Below are 21,295 nucleotides of genomic sequence, written 5' to 3' on the forward strand. Positions count from 1 at the left end.
TTGCAGGTCACTTTAGGCTGGTTTTGAGGGTACTAACAGAGATCGCTGAGGCAAAAAGACAGCTGAGATATTAGATAGGAGGAGAGAGCAAAAGGGAATATTGATAGATTTTCTCCATGTGGTCAGGGAAGCCCAGCTGGCCCCGTGCTGTGTGTCTTGCAGGGCAGAAAGAGCAGCACAACATTGGTGCTACTGTCCACTGCCGTGTTGTGATTTCCAGGGGGACCTTGACCGGGACCAGTGCCCAGCACCTTTAGCAGGGGGTGCACCTTCTGCCACAGTAGCGGTTGGAAATGCAGGAGAGGTCAAAGCCCCCCGAGGTGATGGGCACGCCCTGACAGCTGAGGATGCTGCCAACAGCAGCGGAGGTGGAGGATCCGACGGCGGTGTTCTGCGGGAAGGAGCTGAGGATGGGTCCGGGCAGGGTCACCACCACGGGAGAGGGCTCAATGACGATGGTGGAGTTCTGGCACTGCCTGACGCAGGGCTCATTGCAGCTGCTGGCCAGAGGAGTTGGGCCGCAGGGCTGGCATGGCACGCATGGGTCGCAGCAGGACATGTCTCGGGACTGGTGGTACACCTGTTGGGAGTGAGAGCAGGAAGGAAGCACAACATGGGCATTCATGAGGAACAGACGTGCAACAGGCCATGAATAAACCAAAGCACATGCACTATTGGCATCTGAAGGATGTGAAGAGGAAGTCAAAGGATTCTTGGACTCCACGTATCCAGCTATCTGCTGACCAGAAATACCCTCCCGTGCCTATCCAGCTAAATTTGAGCCCCCACACTACCTACACACAGGCTCTGAGTCCAGGACAATTCTGCCCTTCTCTTCCCCATGACAAGCAGTCCCACAACTTGGCATGAAACAGCGGTGATAGCATCTCAAACCTTCGCTGTGCTGAGACCTCCTTTAGTTGAGCGGCAAGGACAGGAAGGAGCTTCACACTCACCTGGTTCCCAAGGAGAAGAAGGGAAGAACAGTGGATGAGAGAGCCAGGAGCTGGGCTCCCTTTTATACTGGACCTAAGATGACCTATATCCAGAGGCACTGCTTATAGAGGTGATTATTTTCTGACAAGCTTTTCTTGTCCAGAATGCAAATCATCCCAGATAATGATATGGGTGGTCTGCTGGCTTCCTGCGCAATTCTGTTTCATTTCTGGCTTTATGCCATGTCACTTCCTGAATGAAGGCATCTTTTGGGAGGCATGAAGGGAAGCCCAAGCATTTCTGCACAACAAACACCAGTGAGAGCAACAGACTCATTTCATGTGCTGCAAGAGTCCACAAAGCCAAGGCGGAAGATGTCAGCCTAGGTCATTCCTGAAGGTTTCTTAGGGGCTCTTCTGGGAAGAGGTGTACCAGCTCCTGAGTATGACCTTCTCCCGCTTGACCCTTCTCTTGGGAAAATTCTGCTGCCCTGTTTTGTCTCCTGCCTTTTTGTCTCACTGATCATGGAATGGGGCACCAAGTCGCGCAGAGTCCTCTCCAGACCTCAAAAAAAAGTCTCAAGAGCAAATGCTGTTACAGGAGGGCTATTTTAATAAGAAAAAAAATGACGGGAGCCATACAGACAGCAGGTAAACCATATACCCTCCCAGGTGCGGGGAACGCTGATTTAGACTCAGGACTAAGAGGATATTCCCATGTTTCGCTGTGTAGATCCTGCTCCAAGGCATCAGAGCTGAGGGAGTTCATACAGAAGCCCAGCAAAAGCCAGCAGGATCACGGAATCACAGATTGGCAGGGATTGGAAGGGACCTCTAGAGATCATCTTCAGAGGAACTTATCATCTAGGAATTTCCTATGTTGCCGTTTCTGTTTGTTGCCTTGCTGGAGTCAAGGTACACGTCATTCACTGCTGTCCCCTCACCCACCCAGCGGGTGATGGCATCGCAGAATCCTGTGAGGTTGCTCAAGCATGATTTCTCCTTTGGTGATTCCATGTTCACTACTTCCAATGAACTTCTTTCCTTCCCACTACTTGGGCATAGCATCCACAAGGCCAGGGCACTCACCTCAGCAAGCAGGGGATCCACATTGTCTCTTGTCTTCCTTGTCCCCGTGACATACTTCAAGAAGACTTTCATGTTATCCTTGATCTCTCTCACCACATTTAGTTCTGTCTGGGCCTCAGCCTCCCTAGTTGCATCCTTCCAGACTCAGACACCAGTCGTATATCCCTCCCAAGAGACCCGGCTCATTACGCGCATTGTAAAGACCATCTATTTTCCCCTGGAGTTTCTCCATGCGTGCCATGCTTGTCCATGCTGGTCCATGCCTGCCCTTTATGCTTGATTTCTACACCAAAGTGGATCGGAATGTGACTGCATGGCAAATCTGCATGTGCAGGGTTTTGTCTGTGCTCTTCCCAACCTGCAGCACATTTTGGGTTACAGCCATGAGTGCGCTTAGCCGGAGAGTGGCTGCAAAACTCCTTGAGCAGAGAAGAAAGCAGCTGCCTGCCTGCAACGTGCCAGGCAAAGGGAGAAGGTCAGAGGGCAGCAAGATGGTGCAGGGATGGGATGGGATGGGATGGGATGGGATGGGATGGGATGGGATGGGATGGGACGGGACGGGACAGGACGGGTTGGGAGAGAATGGCCCAGGTCCCCTGAGTGTGCCTGACATGAGTCAGAGCATAGGACGAGATATCACGCAGGTCACCTGGCACTGCTCCAGAAATCCAGTGCCACCAATGGTTCCTTTGCAGTGGCCCAGCACACGCACACGCTCACGGAATTGTGCATAAATCTTCACCGGCAGACATTTGTACAGAACCAGCACACTGGAGGCACAAGCGTATGCACGTGTTAATGACATTTTCCGGTACTCAGTGAGACTGCACGGAGAGGAAAAATCCACCGGGAGACTTGAAAAAGGCATTGGAGGCCATCTGTTATCCCGAGGCGTGCTAGAAAGGGAATCAGATGGAGTGTGCAGTGCTCACCAGTGCTGAGAATTTATGCACAGAATGGCAGAAATGAATGTTTTCAATCGTGGAAAGGAAAACATGTAAGATTTTCTCCAGTTGTTCACCCCGAACATAAAAGACTCCACAGTATGGAAAAGAAGAAGAAGGAGCCCTGTACGGACAGGATCTCCAGAGTGCTACTTGGGGAAAATCCACTTGATTCCCTGTTACTCTGCACAGAATCTGCATTCCTATACTGGATTAACTCACTGTCTACAACCCTTTTGATTCTTTCATTTTGAAAACCCCTCTTCATACACCATTTATCGTTTGGTCTTTCTTTTGAGACCTGGAAAGGACTCTACACGTCTTTTTACCCCATTCCAAGATCCCCAAGGCAAAATATGAGGAGACAAAACAGGAGGGCAGGATTTTCAGGAAACTTGTGTCAAGTGGAATCGGGTCACACTCCGCAGATGGTACACCTCCTGCAAGAAAGGCCCCTAAGAAACCAAAGGAGTGACCCGGGCTGGCGACATTTCCACTTGCTGGACTCCTCTGGCACATGAATTCACTCTGTTTCCCACGCTGGTGTCTGTGGCGTAGAAATGCTTGGGCCTCCCTCATTACTCTCAAAAGATGCCTTTAGCCTGGAATGGAAATTACACAAAGCTGGAAACTCAACAGTGCTGCACAGGAAGCCAGCACACTGTCCATATCATTAGCTAGGATGTTTGGCATTCAAGAGGCGCTGGTCAGAAAATAATCACTACTGTAAGTGATGTCTCAGGATATGGGTCAGCGTTGGTCCACTATAAAAGACAGCCCAGTTCCTTACTCTCACATTCGCTTCTCTTGCCTCTTTCTTCCTGGGATCCAGGTGAGCGTGAGCCCCCTTCCTGTCTCCCTCTCCCTTCATAGGAGGCCTGAGGTCTATAGACCTCTCATCTGCTACCATGCAGATGGAGCAGATCTACTAGCTCTGTTCCATGACAAAGCTTGGAGCTGCTGCTCATGGAAAAGGGAAGTTTGGAAGGAAGGGGAGAAGGTTGGTCCTGGACAGTAGCTGGGACTGCACTGCTTCTGGGGGGGCTACTGGGCTAGGGTCTGAGAAGTAGCTTGATAGGCATCGCGTGCTTCTTTCTGGGTCCTAGCAGGGAGAGACCAGGAAGCCGATGATCATCCCTGCACAGCTTCCAACTCCCAGGACTGCATGTGTGTGATTCCCTCTTGGTGGGATGCTAGGCTCCTCCTGACTCTCTATTTTCTCCACTCGGTCCTCTCTCTCAACAGGTACATTGCCAGCCCAAAGACATGTCCTGCTGTAACCCGTGTGTGCCATGCCAGCCCTGCGGCCCGACCCCTCTGGCCAGCAGCTGCAATGAGCCCTGCGTCAGGCAGTGCCAGGACTCCACCATCGTCATTGAGCCCTCTCCCGTGGTGGTGACCCTGCCCGGACCCATCCTCAGCTCCTTCCCGCAGAACACCGCCGTCGGATCCTCCACCTCCGCTGCTGTTGGCAGCATCCTCAGCTGTCAGGGTGTGCCCATCACCTCGGGGGGCTTTGACCTCTCCTGCATTTCCAACCGCTACTGTGGCAGAAGGTGCACCCCCCGCTAAAGGTGCTGGGCACTGGTCCCAGACAAGGACCCCCAACGATCTCAGGACACGGTGCTGGACAGCAGAACAGACTTTGTGCCGCAGTTTTCAGAGCAGATGACCATCTGTGGCTTACCCTGTCACGACAGACAGGAGGGCCTCACCTGGCTTCTCTAACTACGTGGCCAATGTCTAACTATATTCCCTTCCACTCACTTTTCTCTCTTTTCTTTGTTGTCTGTTACTCTCCCCAAAATTCTCTCAGCAGGTCCTAGGGACCTTCTAGCCTCTCTCCTCTGATGGGCATTTAGGAGGGCGTCCTGTGGCCATTCTGCCATAGGAAAAGGGGAACAGAATCTTGTCTGCTTCTGCTGCTCCCTGCCCTTGGGATCTCCACTTTGTCTGACCTCATTTCCCTCCTTAGACTCATTAAACATTTGCTGCAACCTTCATTGTGTCCCTGCATGGTTTGTCCTTCTTCTGCTAATATGGTCAGATGAGAAAATTCTTGCTCTGAAATGACAAAGCACAAGTATATAAGTTCCCTACTAGTGGGGTGGGTGGGAAGGGGGGGCGGGGGTGGGATGGGATGGGATGGGGTGGGATGGGGAGGCAACTGTAGACATTCAGCCTTCAGTGAAGGCCACATCTAGAGCAGCCTTGTCCCAGCTCTGCTGCATGTGTCCCTGTACATTTGCAGGCCTCGTGTCATCCACGTGGCCTGGGCTTGCTCCATCTATGCCCTGGAGAGTCGCTGAATGGAGTATTCAGCCAGGGAACTGACACGTGTGGCCCGGGCTTGAGCCCTAGTCCCACTGCTCACCTCACCTCTGAGATGAACTGCACGTAACACATCTGCTGCCTGTGTTGAAGCAATAATTGACAGATGCTTCTCAGATAGAAGTAACTGACCTCTGAAACCAATGTCTGGCACGAATTGGCAGACTTACTCTTGGGTGTACTTCCTTCTCTTGATAATGGTCAAGTTGTTCTGGATGCCAGAATCCACAAAAATTGGAAGCTGATGACTCCAAAAGGAAAAGGAAGAAAGAAACACTTGCTGGAATAGTGTTAGGGGAGACCACATGCTTGAGCAGTTGACAGGAAATCTGCCGTGTCCAGGACATCAGTGCTTGGCATCAGAAGTAGGGAAGAAGAAGGACTGCAGAAGGAGGTTTACACATCACGCGCCCAAGAAAGATGAGTAATGCCAGAATCTGCCTCCTGAACACCACCTCAGACTTTCCCGTGCGGATGTCAGGGCCCCTGAATCTCTCTGGGAATGAGACGTAGGGCTTTGAGCAAGAGATTCTGGGCAAGCCCTGACAGAACACTTTGCAGTAGGGCTGAGAACACTTTGCAGTAAGGCTGCATTCTGTCCTTCTGCATACGAGTGGAAGAGATGAACATACGCACCCAGGCCAGTACCCAGCAACTCCCTGTGGAGAAGGAGCAAAGGCCAAGAGAAGGATTTGAGAGATCAGGAGTTCACGGGCTCACGCGGAAGGTATTTCCAGCAGCTCTGCACTGATCTGTCCCTCCTAGAGAACCTGATTCTCTTCCAGGACTCCCCAAGGATCCTGAGGTGCGTTTCCAGCATCCTGTGGGCAACAGGATGTTCTGCATGGTAGGTGGGGATGGAAGCCCATGACCAGTCCTGCTCCATCGCATCAGGGCCAGAGCTCAGAGGTACCAGGCTGAGGGATTCTAAGCAGGTGCGCAGGTTGAAGATCTCACAGGGGTGTTCTGTGAGATCTTCAACCTCACAGAGGTTTTTGAGGATTGGTTCAGACCGGATCACAAGCCCAGAAGAGGGCTCAGTGAGGATGGTGGAGTCCGGGCACTGCCTGACACAGGGCTCACAGCAGCTGCTGGACAGAGGGGTCTGGCTGCAGGGCTGGCATGACCGGCCCCGGTTACAGCAGGTCTAATCATCGGGCTGAAGGTGCACCCGTTGGGAGAGAGGGTAGAGAGGAAGCAGAACATTGCATCCCAGACTCTTATAGCCTTTTCATTTGAAAGGTTCCCTTAATGGTCTTCTTACCAAACTCTCACAGCTAGAATAATTCATGTCAGTGTGTGGCCTGGTTCAGGCTAGATCCAAGAGAAGGAAGTGAAGAGACCCTAGGACCCAGGCCCCAGGAAGGGGGGAAAGAGGGGAGAGAAACGCAAGGTGATGGGCCCAGATGAGGAAAACAGTGGCAAACCCCTAAGGGATAAAGTTAATTTTCTGAGTATAACATCAGAATGTGAGATAATACAATAGAATACAGTACGACTGCAATTACACCCAATAAAATGAGAGCTTCCAAAACCAAACTCCTTTCTTTAATGCTGTAGCCTAGAAAACAAGGGAGCAGTGATAGGAAAGAGGGCAGTTTTGAGATTCCCAGTCTGTTTTTGCTTTCCCTCCACCAAGCAGAAAAGTGGAGAAGTGGAAAAATGAAGTCTCCTGGGAGTTCATTCTTCTCTCCTGTGACCAAGTGACCAGAAATATCCCACGCAATCAAAAGAGTGTAGAGTAACCGATGAGACAAAAAATACTGAATCCAAAAATACCCCATCGTGCTAACAAGTCATTTTCCAGTATGAGCAGTCCTTCTGCACAGACCTACTCTCAGTGTGTTCTCTCAGACTGTGGACACACCTGGGATTGCAATCACCCAAATGCAATACCTTGCACATGACCTGCATGAATTTCAAACGGGCTGATTTTCATGCCTGTCTGGGTCCCTAAGGATGCCATCAATTACCTCTGTCGCATCACATGCCCCATTCACCTTAGTCCAATTGGAAAAGTTGCTGAGGGTACAATCAATCACACTATCTACGTCACAGCTAAAAGCTGCGTTGACCAGTGCTAGAGGGTGGTGCACTTTCAGTCTCATCAGGTGGCCTTCAATGTGCTCTGCTCTTACTGTCGGAGGGATTTTGCTCCCCCGACCCCTGCCTACAGGTTCAAGGATGTGAGAGACCTGGGATGCCTGATTACCAGTGAAGACTGGGCTGAAGAACTTGCTGAGTATCGCAGCCTTTACGGTGTTGGTTGAAGACTTTTCACCATTCTCATTTATCAGCGGTAGGACATTCTACTTCAGCTGCGTCTTCTGACCGAGGAACATCTAGTACCTCGTCTCTTTATTTATCACAGCCCTCAAGCAGTTCAGTTCCACCTGAGCCCTGGCAGTCATGATTGCATCTCTGTACATCTGGACAGCAGGCCTGTAGACTTCCTAGGCCACCCATCTCAGCTTCCACTGGCTATACCTTTCCTCATTATCCCCCAGTTTGACCATCCAGTCCTTGCCCAGCCATACTGGTTTCCTGCCTTCTCTGCCTCATTTCTTACCCTGTGGGAGGGAGAGCTCTTCTGCTCTCAGAAAGGTGTCCTTCAAGGACTGCCTGCTCTGGTCAGTTCCTGTGTCCCTAAGTACACAGTCTCCCAGAATACCTCAATTAACACAGGATGCAGACGGGGAATAGGTGAGGCGACATCAATAATCTAACTTATTCGCTAGGAGGATTTTGACATAATCAAGAGAAGGGTGAACGGTGACAATGTGATTCTGTAGATGCATCACAACAGATCTCGGTTTTAACTGGCAGATGACTCTAGCCCAGGAGCACCTACAGGACATTGCCCTGAGGCAAGCAGCACGTGGGTTATGCGTGGAAGGTTTTGGTGCCAGGGTGAGAGCAGGAGCTGGCACCCAGGCCAGGGCCAGGCCCAAGGGTGGCCTGGCTGAAGGCTCCACACAGTGACTACAGCGGACCAACAAGGAGCCTGGCCAAGCCAGGAGGTCAACAGAAGCCCAGGCCAGAGACAGGCTCTCATTGGTCAAGATTCCCAGTCACATGATGTGCTCCAGGCTCGAAGGGATATGTCTACACAGAGACACATCGAGGCAAGGACAAACAGCCATTGGTTCAATAGTAATCACGGATAACTTCCTCTGCTTCAAAAGAGGGCGCCTGAGAGATGAAATTGCAGCAGTGTGCGCTGGCTGGCCTCCCATATCTAGAAGAACGATGGAATCTCCCTAGATGATTCTCACTAAAGCCATGGCTTTCTCCTTTGGACGTCTGTGCGCAAACGACAAAAACAGAAACACTGAAGGACACAGAAGGGGATGCAGCAAGTGTTTAATGAGTCAGAGGAGGGAAATGACATCACTGCAAGTGCAGATAGCAAGGGTGGGGAGCAGCAGGAACAGACATGAGCCTGTTCCCCGGTCCTACGACAGCGTTGCCACCAGGCCCACACGTCTTGGCCAAGAAAGGAAGAGAGGTTGCAGGTCACTTTAGGCTGGTTTTGAGGGTACTAACAGAGATCGCTGAGGCAAAAAGACAGCTGAGATATTAGATAGGAGGAGAGAGCAAAAGGGAATATTGATAGATTTTCTCCATGTGGTCAGGGAAGCCCAGCTGGCCCCGTGCTGTGTGTCTTGCAGGGCAGAAAGAGCAGCACAACATTGGTGCTACTGTCCACTGCCGTGTTGTGATTTCCAGGGGGACCTTGACCGGGACCAGTGCCCAGCACCTTTAGCAGGGGGTGCACCTTCTGCCACAGTAGCGGTTGGAAATGCAGGAGAGGTCAAAGCCCCCCGAGGTGATGGGCACGCCCTGACAGCTGAGGATGCTGCCAACAGCAGCGGAGGTGGAGGATCCGACGGCGGTGTTCTGCGGGAAGGAGCTGAGGATGGGTCCGGGCAGGGTCACCACCACGGGAGAGGGCTCAATGACGATGGTGGAGTTCTGGCACTGCCTGACGCAGGGCTCATTGCAGCTGCTGGCCAGAGGAGTTGGGCCGCAGGGCTGGCATGGCACGCATGGGTCGCAGCAGGACATGTCTCGGGACTGGTGGTACACCTGTTGGGAGCGAGAGCAGGAAGGAAGCACAACATGGGCATTCATGAGGAACAGACGTGCAACCGGCCATGAATAAACCAAAGCACATGCACTATTGGCATCTGAAGGATGTGAAGAGGAAGTCAAAGGATTCTTGGACTCCACGTATCCAGCTATCTGCTGACCAGAAATACCCTCCCGTGCCTATCCAGCTAAATTTGAGCCCCCACACTACCTACACACAGGCTCTGAGTCCAGGACAATTCTGCCCTTCTCTTCCCCATGACAAGCAGTCCCACAACTTGGCATGAAACAGCGGTGATAACATCTCAAACCTTCGCTGTGCTGAGACCTCCTTTAGTTGAGCGGCAAGGACAGGAAGGAGCTTCACACTCACCTGGTTCCCAAGGAGAAGAAGGGAAGAACAGTGGATGAGAGAGCCAGGAGCTGGGCTCCCTTTTATACTGGACCTAAGATGACCTATATCCAGAGGCACTGCTTATAGAGGTGATTATTTTCTGACAAGCTTTTCTTGTCCAGAATGCAAATCATCCCAGATAATGATATGGGTGGTCTGCTGGCTTCCTGCGCAATTCTGTTTCATTTCTGGCTTTATGCCATGTCACTTCCTGAATGAAGGCATCTTTTGGGAGGCATGAAGGGAAGCCCAAGCATTTCTGCACAACAAACACCAGTGAGAGCAACAGACTCATTTCATGTGCTGCAAGAGTCCACAAAGCCAAGGCGGAAGATGTCAGCCTAGGTCATTCCTGAAGGTTTCTTAGGGGCTCTTCTGGGAAGAGGTGTACCAGCTCCTGAGTATGACCTTCTCCCGCTTGACCCTTCTCTTGGGAAAATTCTGCTGCCCTGTTTTGTCTCCTGCCTTTTTGTCTCACTGATCATGGAATGGGGCACCAAGTCGCGCAGAGTCCTCTCCAGACCTCAAAAAAAAGTCTCAAGAGCAAATGCTGTTACAGGAGGGCTATTTTAATAAGAAAAAAAATGATGGGAGCCATACAGACAGCAGGTAAACCATATACCCCCCCAGGTGCGGGGAACGCTGATTTAGACTCAGGACTAAGAGGATGATTCCCATGTTTTGCTGTGTAGATCCTGCTCCAAGGCATCAGAGCTGAGGGAGTTCATACAGAAGCCCAGCAAAAGCCAGCAGGATCACGGAATCACAGATTGGCAGGGATTGGAAGGGACCTCTAGAGATCATCTTCAGAGGAACTTATCATCTAGGAATTTCCTATGTTGCCGTTTCTGTTTGTTGCCTTGCTGGAGTCAAGGTACACGTCATTCACTGCTGTCCCCTCACCCACCCAGCGGGTGATGGCATCGCGGAATCCTGTGAGGTTGCTCAAGCATGATTTCTCCTTTGGTGATTCCATGTTCACTACTTCCAATGAACTTCTTTCCTTCCCACTACTTGGGCATAGCATCCACAAGGCCAGGGCACTCACCTCAGCAAGCAGGGGATCCACATTGTCTCTTGTCTTCCTTGTCCCCATGACATACTTCAAGAAGACTTTCATGTTATCCTTGATCTCTCTCACCACATTTAGTTCTGTCTGGGCCTTAGCCTTCCTAGTTGCATCCTTCCAGACTCAGACACCAGTCGTATATCCCTCCCAAGAGACCCGGCTCATTACGCGCATTGTAAAGACCATCTATTTTCCCCTGGAGTTTCTCCATGCGTGCCATGCTTGTCCATGCTTGTCCATGCCTGCCCTTTATGCTTGATTTCTACACCAAAGTGGATCGGAATGTGACTGCACGGCAAATCTGCATGTGCAGGGTTTTGTCTGTGCTCTTCCCAACCTGCAGCACATTTTGGGTTACAGCCATGAGTGCGCTTAGCCGGAGAGTGGCTGCAAAACTCCTTGAGCAGAGAAGAAAGCAGCTGCCTGCCTGCAACGTGCCAGGCAAAGGGAGAAGGTCAGAGGGCAGCAAGATGGTGCAGGATGGGATGGGATGGGATGGGATGGGATGGGATGATGGGATGGGATGGGATGGGACGGGACGGGACGGGACGGGACAGGACGGGATGGGAGAGAATGGCCCAGGTCCCCTGAGTGTGCCTGACATGAGTCAGAGCATAGGACGAGATATCACGCAGGTCACCTGACACTGCTCCAGAAATCCAGTGCCACCAATGGTTCCTTTGCAGTGGCCCAGCACACGCACACGCTCACGGAATTGTGCAAAAATCTTCACCGGCAGACATTTGTACAGAACCAGCACACTGGAGGCACAAACGTATGCACGTGTTAATGACATTTTCCGGTACTCAGTGAGACTGCACGGAGAGGAAAAATCCACCGGGAGACTTGAAAAAGGCATTGGAGGCCATCTGTTATCCCGAGGCGTGCTAGAAAGGGAATCAGATGGAGTGTGCAGTGCTCACCAGTGCTGAGAATTTATGCACAGAATGGCAGAAATGAATGTTTTCAATCGTGGAAAGGAAAACATGTAAGATTTTCTCCAGTTGTTCACCCCGAACATAAAAGACTCCACAGTATGGAAAAGAAGAAGAAGGAGCCCTGTACGGACAGGATCTCCAGAGTGCTACTTGGGGAAAATCCACTTGATTCCCTGTTACTCTGCACAGAATCTGCATTCCTATACTGGATTAACTCACTGTCTACAACCCTTTTGATTCTTTCATTTTGAAAACCCCTCTTCATACACCATTTATCGTTTGGTCTTTCTTTTGAGACCTGGAAAGGACTCTACACGTCTTTTTACCCCATTCCAAGATCCCCAAGGCAAAATATGAGGAGACAAAACAGGAGGGCAGGATTTTCAGGAAACTTGTGTCAAGTGGAATCGGGTCACACTCCGCAGATGGTACACCTCCTGCAAGAAAGGCCCCTAAGAAACCAAAGGAGTGACCCGGGCTGGCGACATTTCCACTTGCTGGACTCCTCTGGCACATTAATTCACTCTGTTTCCCACGCTGGTGTCTGTGGCGTAGAAATGCTTGGGCCTCCCTCATTACTCTCAAAAGATGCCTTTAGCCTGGAATGGAAATTACACAAAGCTGGAAACTCAACAGTGCTGCACAGGAAGCCAGCACACTGTCCATATCATTAGCTAGGATGTTTGGCATTCAAGAGGCGCTGGTCAGAAAATAATCACTACTGTAAGTGATGTCTCAGGATATGGGTCAGCGTTGGTCCACTATAAAAGACAGCCCAGGTCCTTACTCTCACATTCGCTTCTCTTGCCTCTTTCTTCCTGGGATCCAGGTGAGCGTGAGCCCCCTTCCTGTCTCCCTCTCCCTTCATAGGAGGCCTGAGGTCTATAGACCTCTCATCTGCTACCATGCAGATGGAGCAGATCTACTAGCTCTGTTCCATGACAAAGCTTGGAGCTGCTGCTCATGGAAAAGGGAAGTTTGGAAGGAAGGGGAGAAGGTTGGTCCTGGACAGTAGCTGGGACTGCACTGCTTCTGGGGGGGCTACTGGGCTAGGGTCTGAGAAGTAGCTTGATAGGCATCGCGTGCTTCTTTCTGGGTCCTAGCAGGGAGAGACCAGGAAGCCGATGATCATCCCTGCACAGCTTCCAACTCCCAGGACTGCATGTGTGTGATTCCCTCTTGGTGGGATGGTAGGCTCCTCCTGACTCTCTATTTTCTCCACTCGGTCCTCTCTCTCAACAGGTACATTGCCAGCCCAAAGACATGTCCTGCTGTAACCCGTGTGTGCCATGCCAGCCCTGCGGCCCGACCCCTCTGGCCAGCAGCTGCAATGAGCCCTGCGTCAGGCAGTGCCAGGACTCCACCATCGTCATTGAGCCCTCTCCCGTGGTGGTGACCCTGCCCGGACCCATCCTCAGCTCCTTCCCGCAGAACACCGCCGTCGGATCCTCCACCTCCGCTGCTGTTGGCAGCATCCTCAGCTGTCAGGGCGTGCCCATCACCTCGGGGGGCTTTGACCTCTCCTGCATTTCCAACCGCTACTGTGGCAGAAGGTGCACCCCCTGCTAAAGGTGCTGGGCACTGGTCCCAGACAAGGACCCCCAACGATCTCAGGACACGGTGCTGGACAGCAGAACAGACTTTGTGCCGCAGTTTTCAGAGCAGATGACCATCTGTGGCTTACCCTGTCACGACAGACAGGAGGGCCTCACCTGGCTTCTCTAACTACGTGGCCAATGTCTAACTATATTCCCTTCCACTCACTTTTCTCTCTTTTCTTTGTTGTCTGTTACTCTCCCCAAAATTCTCTCAGCAGGTCCTAGGGACCTTCTAGCCTCTCTCCTCTGATGGGCATTTAGGAGGGCGTCCTGTGGCCATTCTGCCATAGGAAAAGGGGAACCGAATCTTGTCTGCTTCTGCTGCTCCCTGCCCTTGGGATCTCCACTTTGTCTGACCTCATTTCCCTCCTTAGACTCATTAAACATTTGCTGCAACCTTCATTGTGTCCCTGCATGGTTTGTCCTTCTTCTGCTAATATGGTCAGATGAGAAAATTCTTGCTCTGAAATGACAAAGCACAAGTATATAAGTTCCCTACTAGTGGGGTGGGTGGGAAGGGGGGGGCGGGGTGGGATGGGATGGGGATGGGATGGGATGGGATGGGGAGGCAACTGTAGACATTCAGCCTTCAGTGAAGGCCACATCTAGAGCAGCCTTGTCCCAGCTCTGCTGCATGTGTCCCTGTACATTTGCAGGCCTCGTGTCATCCACGTGGCCTGGGCTTGCTCCATCTAAGCCCTGGAGAGTCGCTGAATGGAGTATTCAGCCAGGGAACTGACACGTGTGGCCCGGGCTTGAGCCCTAGTCCCACTGCTCACCTCACCTCTGAGATGAACTGCACGTAACACATCTGCTGCCTGTGTTGAAGCAGTAATTCACAGATGCTTCTCAGATAGAAGTAACTGACCTCTGAAACCAACGTCTGGCACGAATTGGCAGACTTACTCTTGGGTGTACTTCCTTCTCTTGATAATGGTCAAGTTGTTCTGGATGCCAGAATCCACAAAAATTGGAAGCTGATGACTCCAAAAGGAAAAGGAAGAAAGAAACACTTGCTGGAATAGTGTTAGGGGAGACCACATGCTTGAGCAGTTGACAGGAAATCTTCCGTGTCCAGGACATCAGTGCTTGGCATCAGAAGTAGGGAAGAAGAAGGACTGCAGAAGGAGGTTTACACATCACGCGCCCAAGAAAGATGAGTAATGCCAGAATCTGCCTCCTGAACACCACCTCAGACTTTCCCGTGCGGATGTCAGGGCCCCTGAATCTCTCTGGGAATGAGACGTGGGGCTTTGAGCAAGAGATTCTGGGCAAGCCCTGACAGAACACTTTGCAGTAGGGCTGAGAACACTTTGCAGTAAGGCTGCATTCTGTCCTTCTGCATACGAGTGGAAGAGATGAACATACGCACCCAGGCCAGTACCCAGCAACTCCCTGTGGAGAAGGAGCAAAGGCCAAGAGAAGGATTTGAGAGATCAGGAGTTCACGGGCTCACGCGGAAGGTATTTCCAGCAGCTCTGCACTGATCTGTCCCTCCTAGAGAACCTGATTCTCTTCCAGGACTCCCCAAGGATCCTGAGGTGCGTTTCCAGCATCCTGTGGGCAACAGGATGTTCTGCATGGTAGGTGGGGATGGAAGCCCATGACCAGTCCTGCTCCATCGCATCAGGGCCAGAGCTCAGAGGTACCAGGCTGAGGGATTCTAAGCAGGTGCGCAGGTTGAAGATCTCACAGGGGTGTTCGGCGGGAATGTTTTGAGGATTGGTTCAGGCCGGATCACAAGCCCAGAAGAGGGCTCAGTGAGGATGGTGGAGTCCGGGCACTGCCTGACACAGGGCTCACAGCAGCTGCTGGACAGAGGGGTCTGGCTGCAGGGCTGGCATGACCGGCCCCGGTTACAGCAGGTCTAATCATCGGGCTGAAGGTGCACCCGTTGGGAGAGAGGGTAGAGAGGAAGCAGAACATTGCATCCCAGACTCTTATAGCCTTTTCATTTGAAAGGTTCCCTTAATGGTCTTCTTACCAAACTCTCACAGCTAGAATAATTCATGTCAGTGTGTGGCCTGGTTCAGGCTAGATCCAAGAGAAGGAAGTGAAGAGACCCTAGGACCCAGGCCCCAGGAAGGGGGGAAAGAGGGGAGAGAAACGCAAGGTGATGGGCCCAGATGAGGAAAACAGTGGCAAACCCCTAAGGGATAAAGTTAATTTTCTGAGTATAACATCAGAATGTGAGATAATACAATAGAATACAGTACGACTGCAATTACACCCAATAAAATGAGAGCTTCCAAAACCAAACTCCTTTCTTTAATGCTGTAGCCTAGAAAACAAGGGAGCAGTGATAGGAAAGAGGGCAGTTTTGAGATTCCCAGTCTGTTTTTGCTTTCCCTCCACCAAGCAGAAAACAGAAGCGGAAAAATGAAGTCTCCTGGGAGTTCATTCTTCTCTCCTGTGACCAAGTGACCAGAAATATCCCACGCAATCAAAAGAGTGTAGAGTAACCGATGAGACAAAAAATACTGAATCCAAAAATACCCCATCGTGCTAACAAGTCATTTTCCAGTATGAGCAGTCCTTCTGCACAGACCTACTCTCAGTGTGTTCTCTCAGACTGTGGACACACCTGGGATTGCAATCACCCAAATGCAATACCTTGCACATGACCTGCATGAATTTCAAACGGGCTGATTTTCATGCCTGTCTGGGTCCCTAAGGATGCCATCAATTACCTCTGTCGCATCACATGCCCCATTCACCTTAGTCCAATTGGAAAAGTTGCTGAGGGTACAATCAATCACACTATCTACGTCACAGCTAAAAGCTGCGTTGACCAGTGCTAGAGGGTGGTGCACTTTCAGTCTCATCAGGTGGCCTTCAATGTGCTCTGCTCTTACTGTCGGAGGGATTTTGCTCCCCCGACCCCTGCCTACAGGTTCAAGGATGTGAGAGACCTGGGATGCCTGATTACCAGTGAAGACTGGGCTGAAGAACTTGCTGAGTATCGCAGCCTTTACGGTGTTGGTTGAAGACTTTTCACCATTCTCATTTATCAGCGGTAGGACATTCTACTTCAGCTGCGTCTTCTGACCGAGGAACATCTAGTACCTCGTCTCTTTATTTATCACAGCCCTCAAGCAGTTCAGTTCCACCTGAGCCCTGGCAGTCATGATTGCATCTCTGTACATCTGGACAGCAGGCCTGTAGACTTCCTAGGCCACCCATCTCAGCTTCCACTGGCTATACCTTTCCTCATTATCCCCCAGTTTGACCATCCAGTCCTTGCCCAGCCATACTGGTTTCCTGCCTTCTCTGCTTCATTTCTTACCCTGTGGGAGGGAGAGCTCTTCTGCTCTCAGAAAGGTGTCCTTCAAGGACTGCCTGCTCTGGTCAGTTCCTGTGTCCCTAAGTACACAGTCTCCCAGAATACCTCAATTAACACAGGATGCAGACGGGGAATAAGTGAGGCGACATCAATAATCTAACTTATTCGCTAGGAGGATTTTGACATAATCAAGAGAAGGGTGAACGGTGACAATGTGATTCTGTAGATGCATCACAACAGATCTCGGTTTTAACTGGCAGATGACTCTAGCCCAGGAGCACCTACAGGACATTGCCCTGAGGCAAGCAGCACGTGGGTTATGCGTGGAAGGTTTTGGTGCCAGGGTGAGAGCAGGAGCTGGCACCCAGGCCAGGGCCAGGCCCAAGGGTGGCCTGGCTGAAGGCTCCACACAGTGACTACAGCGGACCAACAAGGAGCCTGGCCAAGCCAGGAGGTCAACAGAAGCCCAGGCCAGAGACAGGCTCTCATTGGTCAAGATTCCCTGTCACATGATGTGCTCCAGGCTCGAAGGGATATGTCTACACAGAGACACATCGAGGCAAGGACTAACAGCCATTGGTTCAATAGTAATCACGGATAATTTCCTCTGCTTCAAAAGAGGGCGCCTGAGAGATGAAATTGCAGCAGTGTGCGCTGGCTGGCCTCCCATATCTAGAAGAACGATGGAATCTCCCTAGATGATTCTCACTAAAGCCATGGCTTTCTCCTTTGGACGTCTGTGCGCAAACGACAAAAACAGAAACACTGAAGGACACAGAAGGGGATGCAGCAAGTGTTTAATGAGTCAGAGGAGGGAAATGACATCACTGCAAGTGCAGATAGCAAGGGTGGGGAGCAGCAGGAACAGACATGAGCCTGTTCCCCGGTCCTACGACAGCGTTGCCACCAGGCCCACACGTCTTGGCCAAGAAAGGAAGAGAGGTTGCAGGTCACTTTAGGCTGGTTTTGAGGGTACTAACAGAGATCGCTGAGGCAAAGACAGCTGAGGTATTAGATAGGAGGAGAGAGCAAAAGGGAATATTGATAGATTTTCTCCATGTGGTCAGGGAAGCCCAGCTGGCCCCGTGCTGTGTGTCTTGCAGGGCAGAAAGAGCAGCACAACATTGGTGCTACAGTCCACTGCCGTGTTGTGATTTCCAGGGGGACCTTGACCGGGACCAGTGCCCAGCACCTTTAGCAGGGGGTGCACCTTCTGCCACAGTAGCGGTTGGAAATGCAGGAGAGGTCAAAGCCCCCCGAGGTGATGGGCACGCCCTGACAGCTGAGGATGCTGCCAACAGCAGCGGAGGTGGAGGATCCGACGGCGGTGTTCTGCGGGAAGGAGCTGAGGATGGGTCCGGGCAGGGTCACCACCACGGGAGAGGGCTCAATGACGATGGTGGAGTTCTGGCACTGCCTGACGCAGGGCTCATTGCAGCTGCTGGCCAGAGGAGTTGGGCCGCAGGGCTGGCATGGCACGCATGGGTCGCAGCAGGACATGTCTCGGGACTGGTGGTACACCTGTTGGGAGCGAGAGCAGGAAGGAAGCACAACATGGGCATTCATGAGGAACAGACGTGCAACCGGCCATGAATAAACCAAAGCACATGCACTATTGGCATCTGAAGGATGTGAAGAGGAAGTCAAAGGATTCTTGGACTCCACGTATCCAGCTATCTGCTGACCAGAAATACCCTCCCGTGCCTATCCAGCTAAATTTGAGCCCCCACACTACCTACACACAGGCTCTGAGTCCAGGACAATTCTGCCCTTCTCTTCCCCATGACAAGCAGTCCCACAACTTGGCATGAAACAGCGGTGATAACATCTCAAACCTTCGCTGTGCTGAGACCTCCTTTAGTTGAGCGGCAAGGACAGGAAGGAGCTTCACACTCACCTGGTTCCCAAGGAGAAGAAGGGAAGAACAGTGGATGAGAGAGCCAGGAGCTGGGCTCCCTTTTATACTGGACCTAAGATGACCTATATCCAGAGGCACTGCTTATAGAGGTGATTATTTTCTGACAAGCTTTTCTTGTCCAGAATGCAAATCATCCCAGATAATGATATGGGTGGTCTGCTGGCTTCCTGCGCAATTCTGTTTCATTTCTGGCTTTATGCCATGTCACTTCCTGAATGAAGGCATCTTTTGGGAGGCATGAAGGGAAGCCCAAGCATTTCTGCACAACAAACACCAGTGAGAGCAACAGACTCATTTCATGTGCTGCAAGAGTCCACAAAGCCAAGGCGGAAGATGTCAGCCTAGGTCATTCCTGAAGGTTTCTTAGGGGCTCTTCTGGGAAGAGGTGTACCAGCTCCTGAGTATGACCTTCTCCCGCTTGACCCTTCTCTTGGGAAAATTCTGCTGCCCTGTTTTGTCTCCTGCCTTTTTGTCTCACTGATCATGGAATGGGGCACCAAGTCGCGCAGAGTCCTCTCCAGACCTCAAAAAAAAGTCTCAAGAGCAAATGCTGTTACAGGAGGGCTATTTTAATAAGAAAAAAAATGACGGGAGCCATACAGACAGCAGGTAAACCATATACCCTCCCAGGTGCGGGGAACGCTGATTTAGACTCAGGACTAAGAGGATGATTCCCATGTTTTGCTGTGTAGATCCTGCTCCAAGGCATCAGAGCTGAGGGAGTTCATACAGAAGCCCAGCAAAAGCCAGCAGGATCACGGAATCACAGATTGGCAGGGATTGGAAGGGACCTCTAGAGATCATCTTCAGAGGAACTTATCATCTAGGAATTTCCTATGTTGCCGTTTCTGTTTGTTGCCTTGCTGGAGTCAAGGTACACGTCATTCACTGCTGTCCCCTCACCCACCCAGCGGGTGATGGCATCGCGAATCCTGTGAGGTTGCTCAAGCATGATTTCTCCTTTGGTGATTCCATGTTCACTACTTCCAATGAACTTCTTTCCTTCCCACTACTTGGGCATAGCATCCACAAGGCCAGGGCACTCACCTCAGCAAGCAGGGGATCCACATTGTCTCTTGTCTTCCTTGTCCCCATGACATACTTCAAGAAGACTTTCATGTTATCCTTGATCTCTCTCACCACATTTAGTTCTGTCTGGGCCTTAGCCTTCCTAGTTGCATCCTTCCAGACTCAGACACCAGTCGTATATCCCTCCCAAGAGACCCGGCTCATTACGCGCATTGTAAAGACCATCTATTTTCCCCTGGAGTTTCTCCATGCGTGCCATGCTTGTCCATGCTTGTCCATGCCTGCCCTTTATGCTTGATTTCTACACCAAAGTGGATCGGAATGTGACTGCACGGCAAATCTGCATGTGCAGGGTTTTGTCTGTGCTCTTCCCAACCTGCAGCACATTTTGGGTTACAGCCATGAGTGCGCTTAGCCGGAGAGTGGCTGCAAAACTCCTTGAGCAGAGAAGAAAGCAGCTGCCTGCCTGCAACGTGCCAGGCAAAGGGAGAAGGTCAGAGGGCAGCAAGATGGTGCAGGATGGGATGGGATGGGATGGGATGGGATGGGATGGGATGGGATGGGATGGGACGGGACGGGACGGGACGGGACAGGACGGGATGGGAGAGAATGGCCCAGGTCCCCTGAGTGTGCCTGACATGAGTCAGAGCATAGGACGAGATATCACGCAGGTCACCTGACACTGCTCCAGAAATCCAGTGCCACCAATGGTTCCTTTGCAGTGGCCCAGCACACGCACACGCTCACGGAATTGTGCAAAAATCTTCACCGGCAGACATTTGTACAGAACCAGCACACTGGAGGCACAAACGTATGCACGTGTTAATGACATTTTCCGGTACTCAGTGAGACTGCACGGAGAGGAAAAATCCACCGGGAGACTTGAAAAAGGCATTGGAGGCCATCTGTTATCCCGAGGCGTGCTAGAAAGGGAATCAGATGGAGTGTGCAGTGCTCACCAGTGCTGAGAATTTATGCACAGAATGGCAGAAATGAATGTTTTCAATCGTGGAAAGGAAAACATGTAAGATTTTCTCCAGTTGTTCACCCCGAACATAAAAGACTCCACAGTATGGAAAAGAAGAAGAAGGAGCCCTGTACGGACAGGATCTCCAGAGTGCTACTTGGGGAAAATCCACTTGATTCCCTGTTACTCTGCACAGAATCTGCATTCCTATACTGGATTAACTCACTGTCTACAACCCTTTTGATTCTTTCATTTTGAAAACCCCTCTTCATACACCATTTATCGTTTGGTCTTTCTTTTGAGACCTGGAAAGGACTCTACACGTCTTTTTACCCCATTCCAAGATCCCCAAGGCAAAATATGAGGAGACAAAACAGGAGGGCAGGATTTTCAGGAAACTTGTGTCAAGTGGAATCGGGTCACACTCCGCAGATGGTACACCTCCTGCAAGAAAGGCCCCTAAGAAACCAAAGGAGTGACCCGGGCTGGCGACATTTCCACTTGCTGGACTCCTCTGGCACATTAATTCACTCTGTTTCCCACGCTGGTGTCTGTGGCGTAGAAATGCTTGGGCCTCCCTCATTACTCTCAAAAGATGCCTTTAGCCTGGAATGGAAATTACACAAAGCTGGAAACTCAACAGTGCTGCACAGGAAGCCAGCACACTGTCCATATCATTAGCTAGGATGTTTGGCATTCAAGAGGCGC

General features: G+C 51.3%; 3 protein-coding genes and 2 pseudogenes across 3 annotated transcripts; 2 read left to right on the forward strand and 3 right to left on the reverse strand.

The window, feature by feature from the left end:
• Window positions 1-253: 253 nt before the first annotated feature.
• LOC146542543 (feather keratin Cos1-1/Cos1-3/Cos2-1 pseudogene) lies at window positions 254-559 on the reverse strand (annotated as a pseudogene).
• A 3,142-nt stretch (window positions 560-3,701) lies between these two features.
• Window positions 3,702-4,540, forward strand: LOC146542544 (feather keratin Cos1-1/Cos1-3/Cos2-1-like). Its single transcript, XM_085210888.1, has 2 exons — window positions 3,702-3,800; window positions 4,214-4,540. Exons 1-2 carry the CDS (start codon window positions 3,702-3,704, stop codon window positions 4,538-4,540), a joined length of 426 nt encoding a protein of 141 aa, XP_085067014.1.
• A 4,521-nt stretch (window positions 4,541-9,061) lies between these two features.
• LOC109364790 (feather keratin Cos1-1/Cos1-3/Cos2-1) lies at window positions 9,062-9,367 on the reverse strand. Its single transcript, XM_019611390.2, has one exon. The coding sequence runs from the start codon at window positions 9,365-9,367 to the stop codon at window positions 9,062-9,064; it is 306 nt and encodes a 101-aa protein (XP_019466935.1).
• A 3,155-nt stretch (window positions 9,368-12,522) lies between these two features.
• LOC146542545 (feather keratin Cos1-1/Cos1-3/Cos2-1-like) lies at window positions 12,523-13,361 on the forward strand. The gene is made up of 2 exons (XM_085210847.1): window positions 12,523-12,621; window positions 13,035-13,361. The coding sequence occupies exons 1-2, from the start codon at window positions 12,523-12,525 to the stop codon at window positions 13,359-13,361; spliced, it is 426 nt and encodes a 141-aa protein (XP_085066973.1).
• A 4,506-nt stretch (window positions 13,362-17,867) lies between these two features.
• Window positions 17,868-18,695, reverse strand: LOC146542546 (feather keratin Cos1-1/Cos1-3/Cos2-1 pseudogene; annotated as a pseudogene).
• Between the last annotated feature and the right edge of the window lie 2,600 nt (window positions 18,696-21,295).

The sequence above is a fragment of the Meleagris gallopavo genome, chromosome 29 (assembly GCF_905368555.1).
Source record: "Meleagris gallopavo chromosome 29, MGAL_WU_HG_1.1, whole genome shotgun sequence".
Lineage (NCBI taxonomy): Eukaryota > Metazoa > Chordata > Aves > Galliformes > Phasianidae > Meleagris > Meleagris gallopavo.

What these genes read in the sequence shown, in the direction of transcription:
- LOC146542544 (XM_085210888.1), top strand. Translation starts at nt 3,702, where the DNA reads ATGTCTCAGGATATGGGTCAGCGTTGGTCCACTATAAAAGACAGCCCA. An exon ending in TCTTTCTTCCTGGGATCCAG is followed by an intron (nt 3,801 to 4,213) that starts GTGAGCGTGAGC and finishes CTCTCTCAACAG; the next exon opens with GTACATTGCCAGCCCAAAGA.
- LOC109364790 (XM_019611390.2), bottom strand. Translation starts at nt 9,367, where the DNA reads ATGTCCTGCTGCGACCCATGCGTGCCATGCCAGCCCTGCGGCCCAACT.
- LOC146542545 (XM_085210847.1), top strand. Translation starts at nt 12,523, where the DNA reads ATGTCTCAGGATATGGGTCAGCGTTGGTCCACTATAAAAGACAGCCCA. An exon ending in TCTTTCTTCCTGGGATCCAG is followed by an intron (nt 12,622 to 13,034) that starts GTGAGCGTGAGC and finishes CTCTCTCAACAG; the next exon opens with GTACATTGCCAGCCCAAAGA.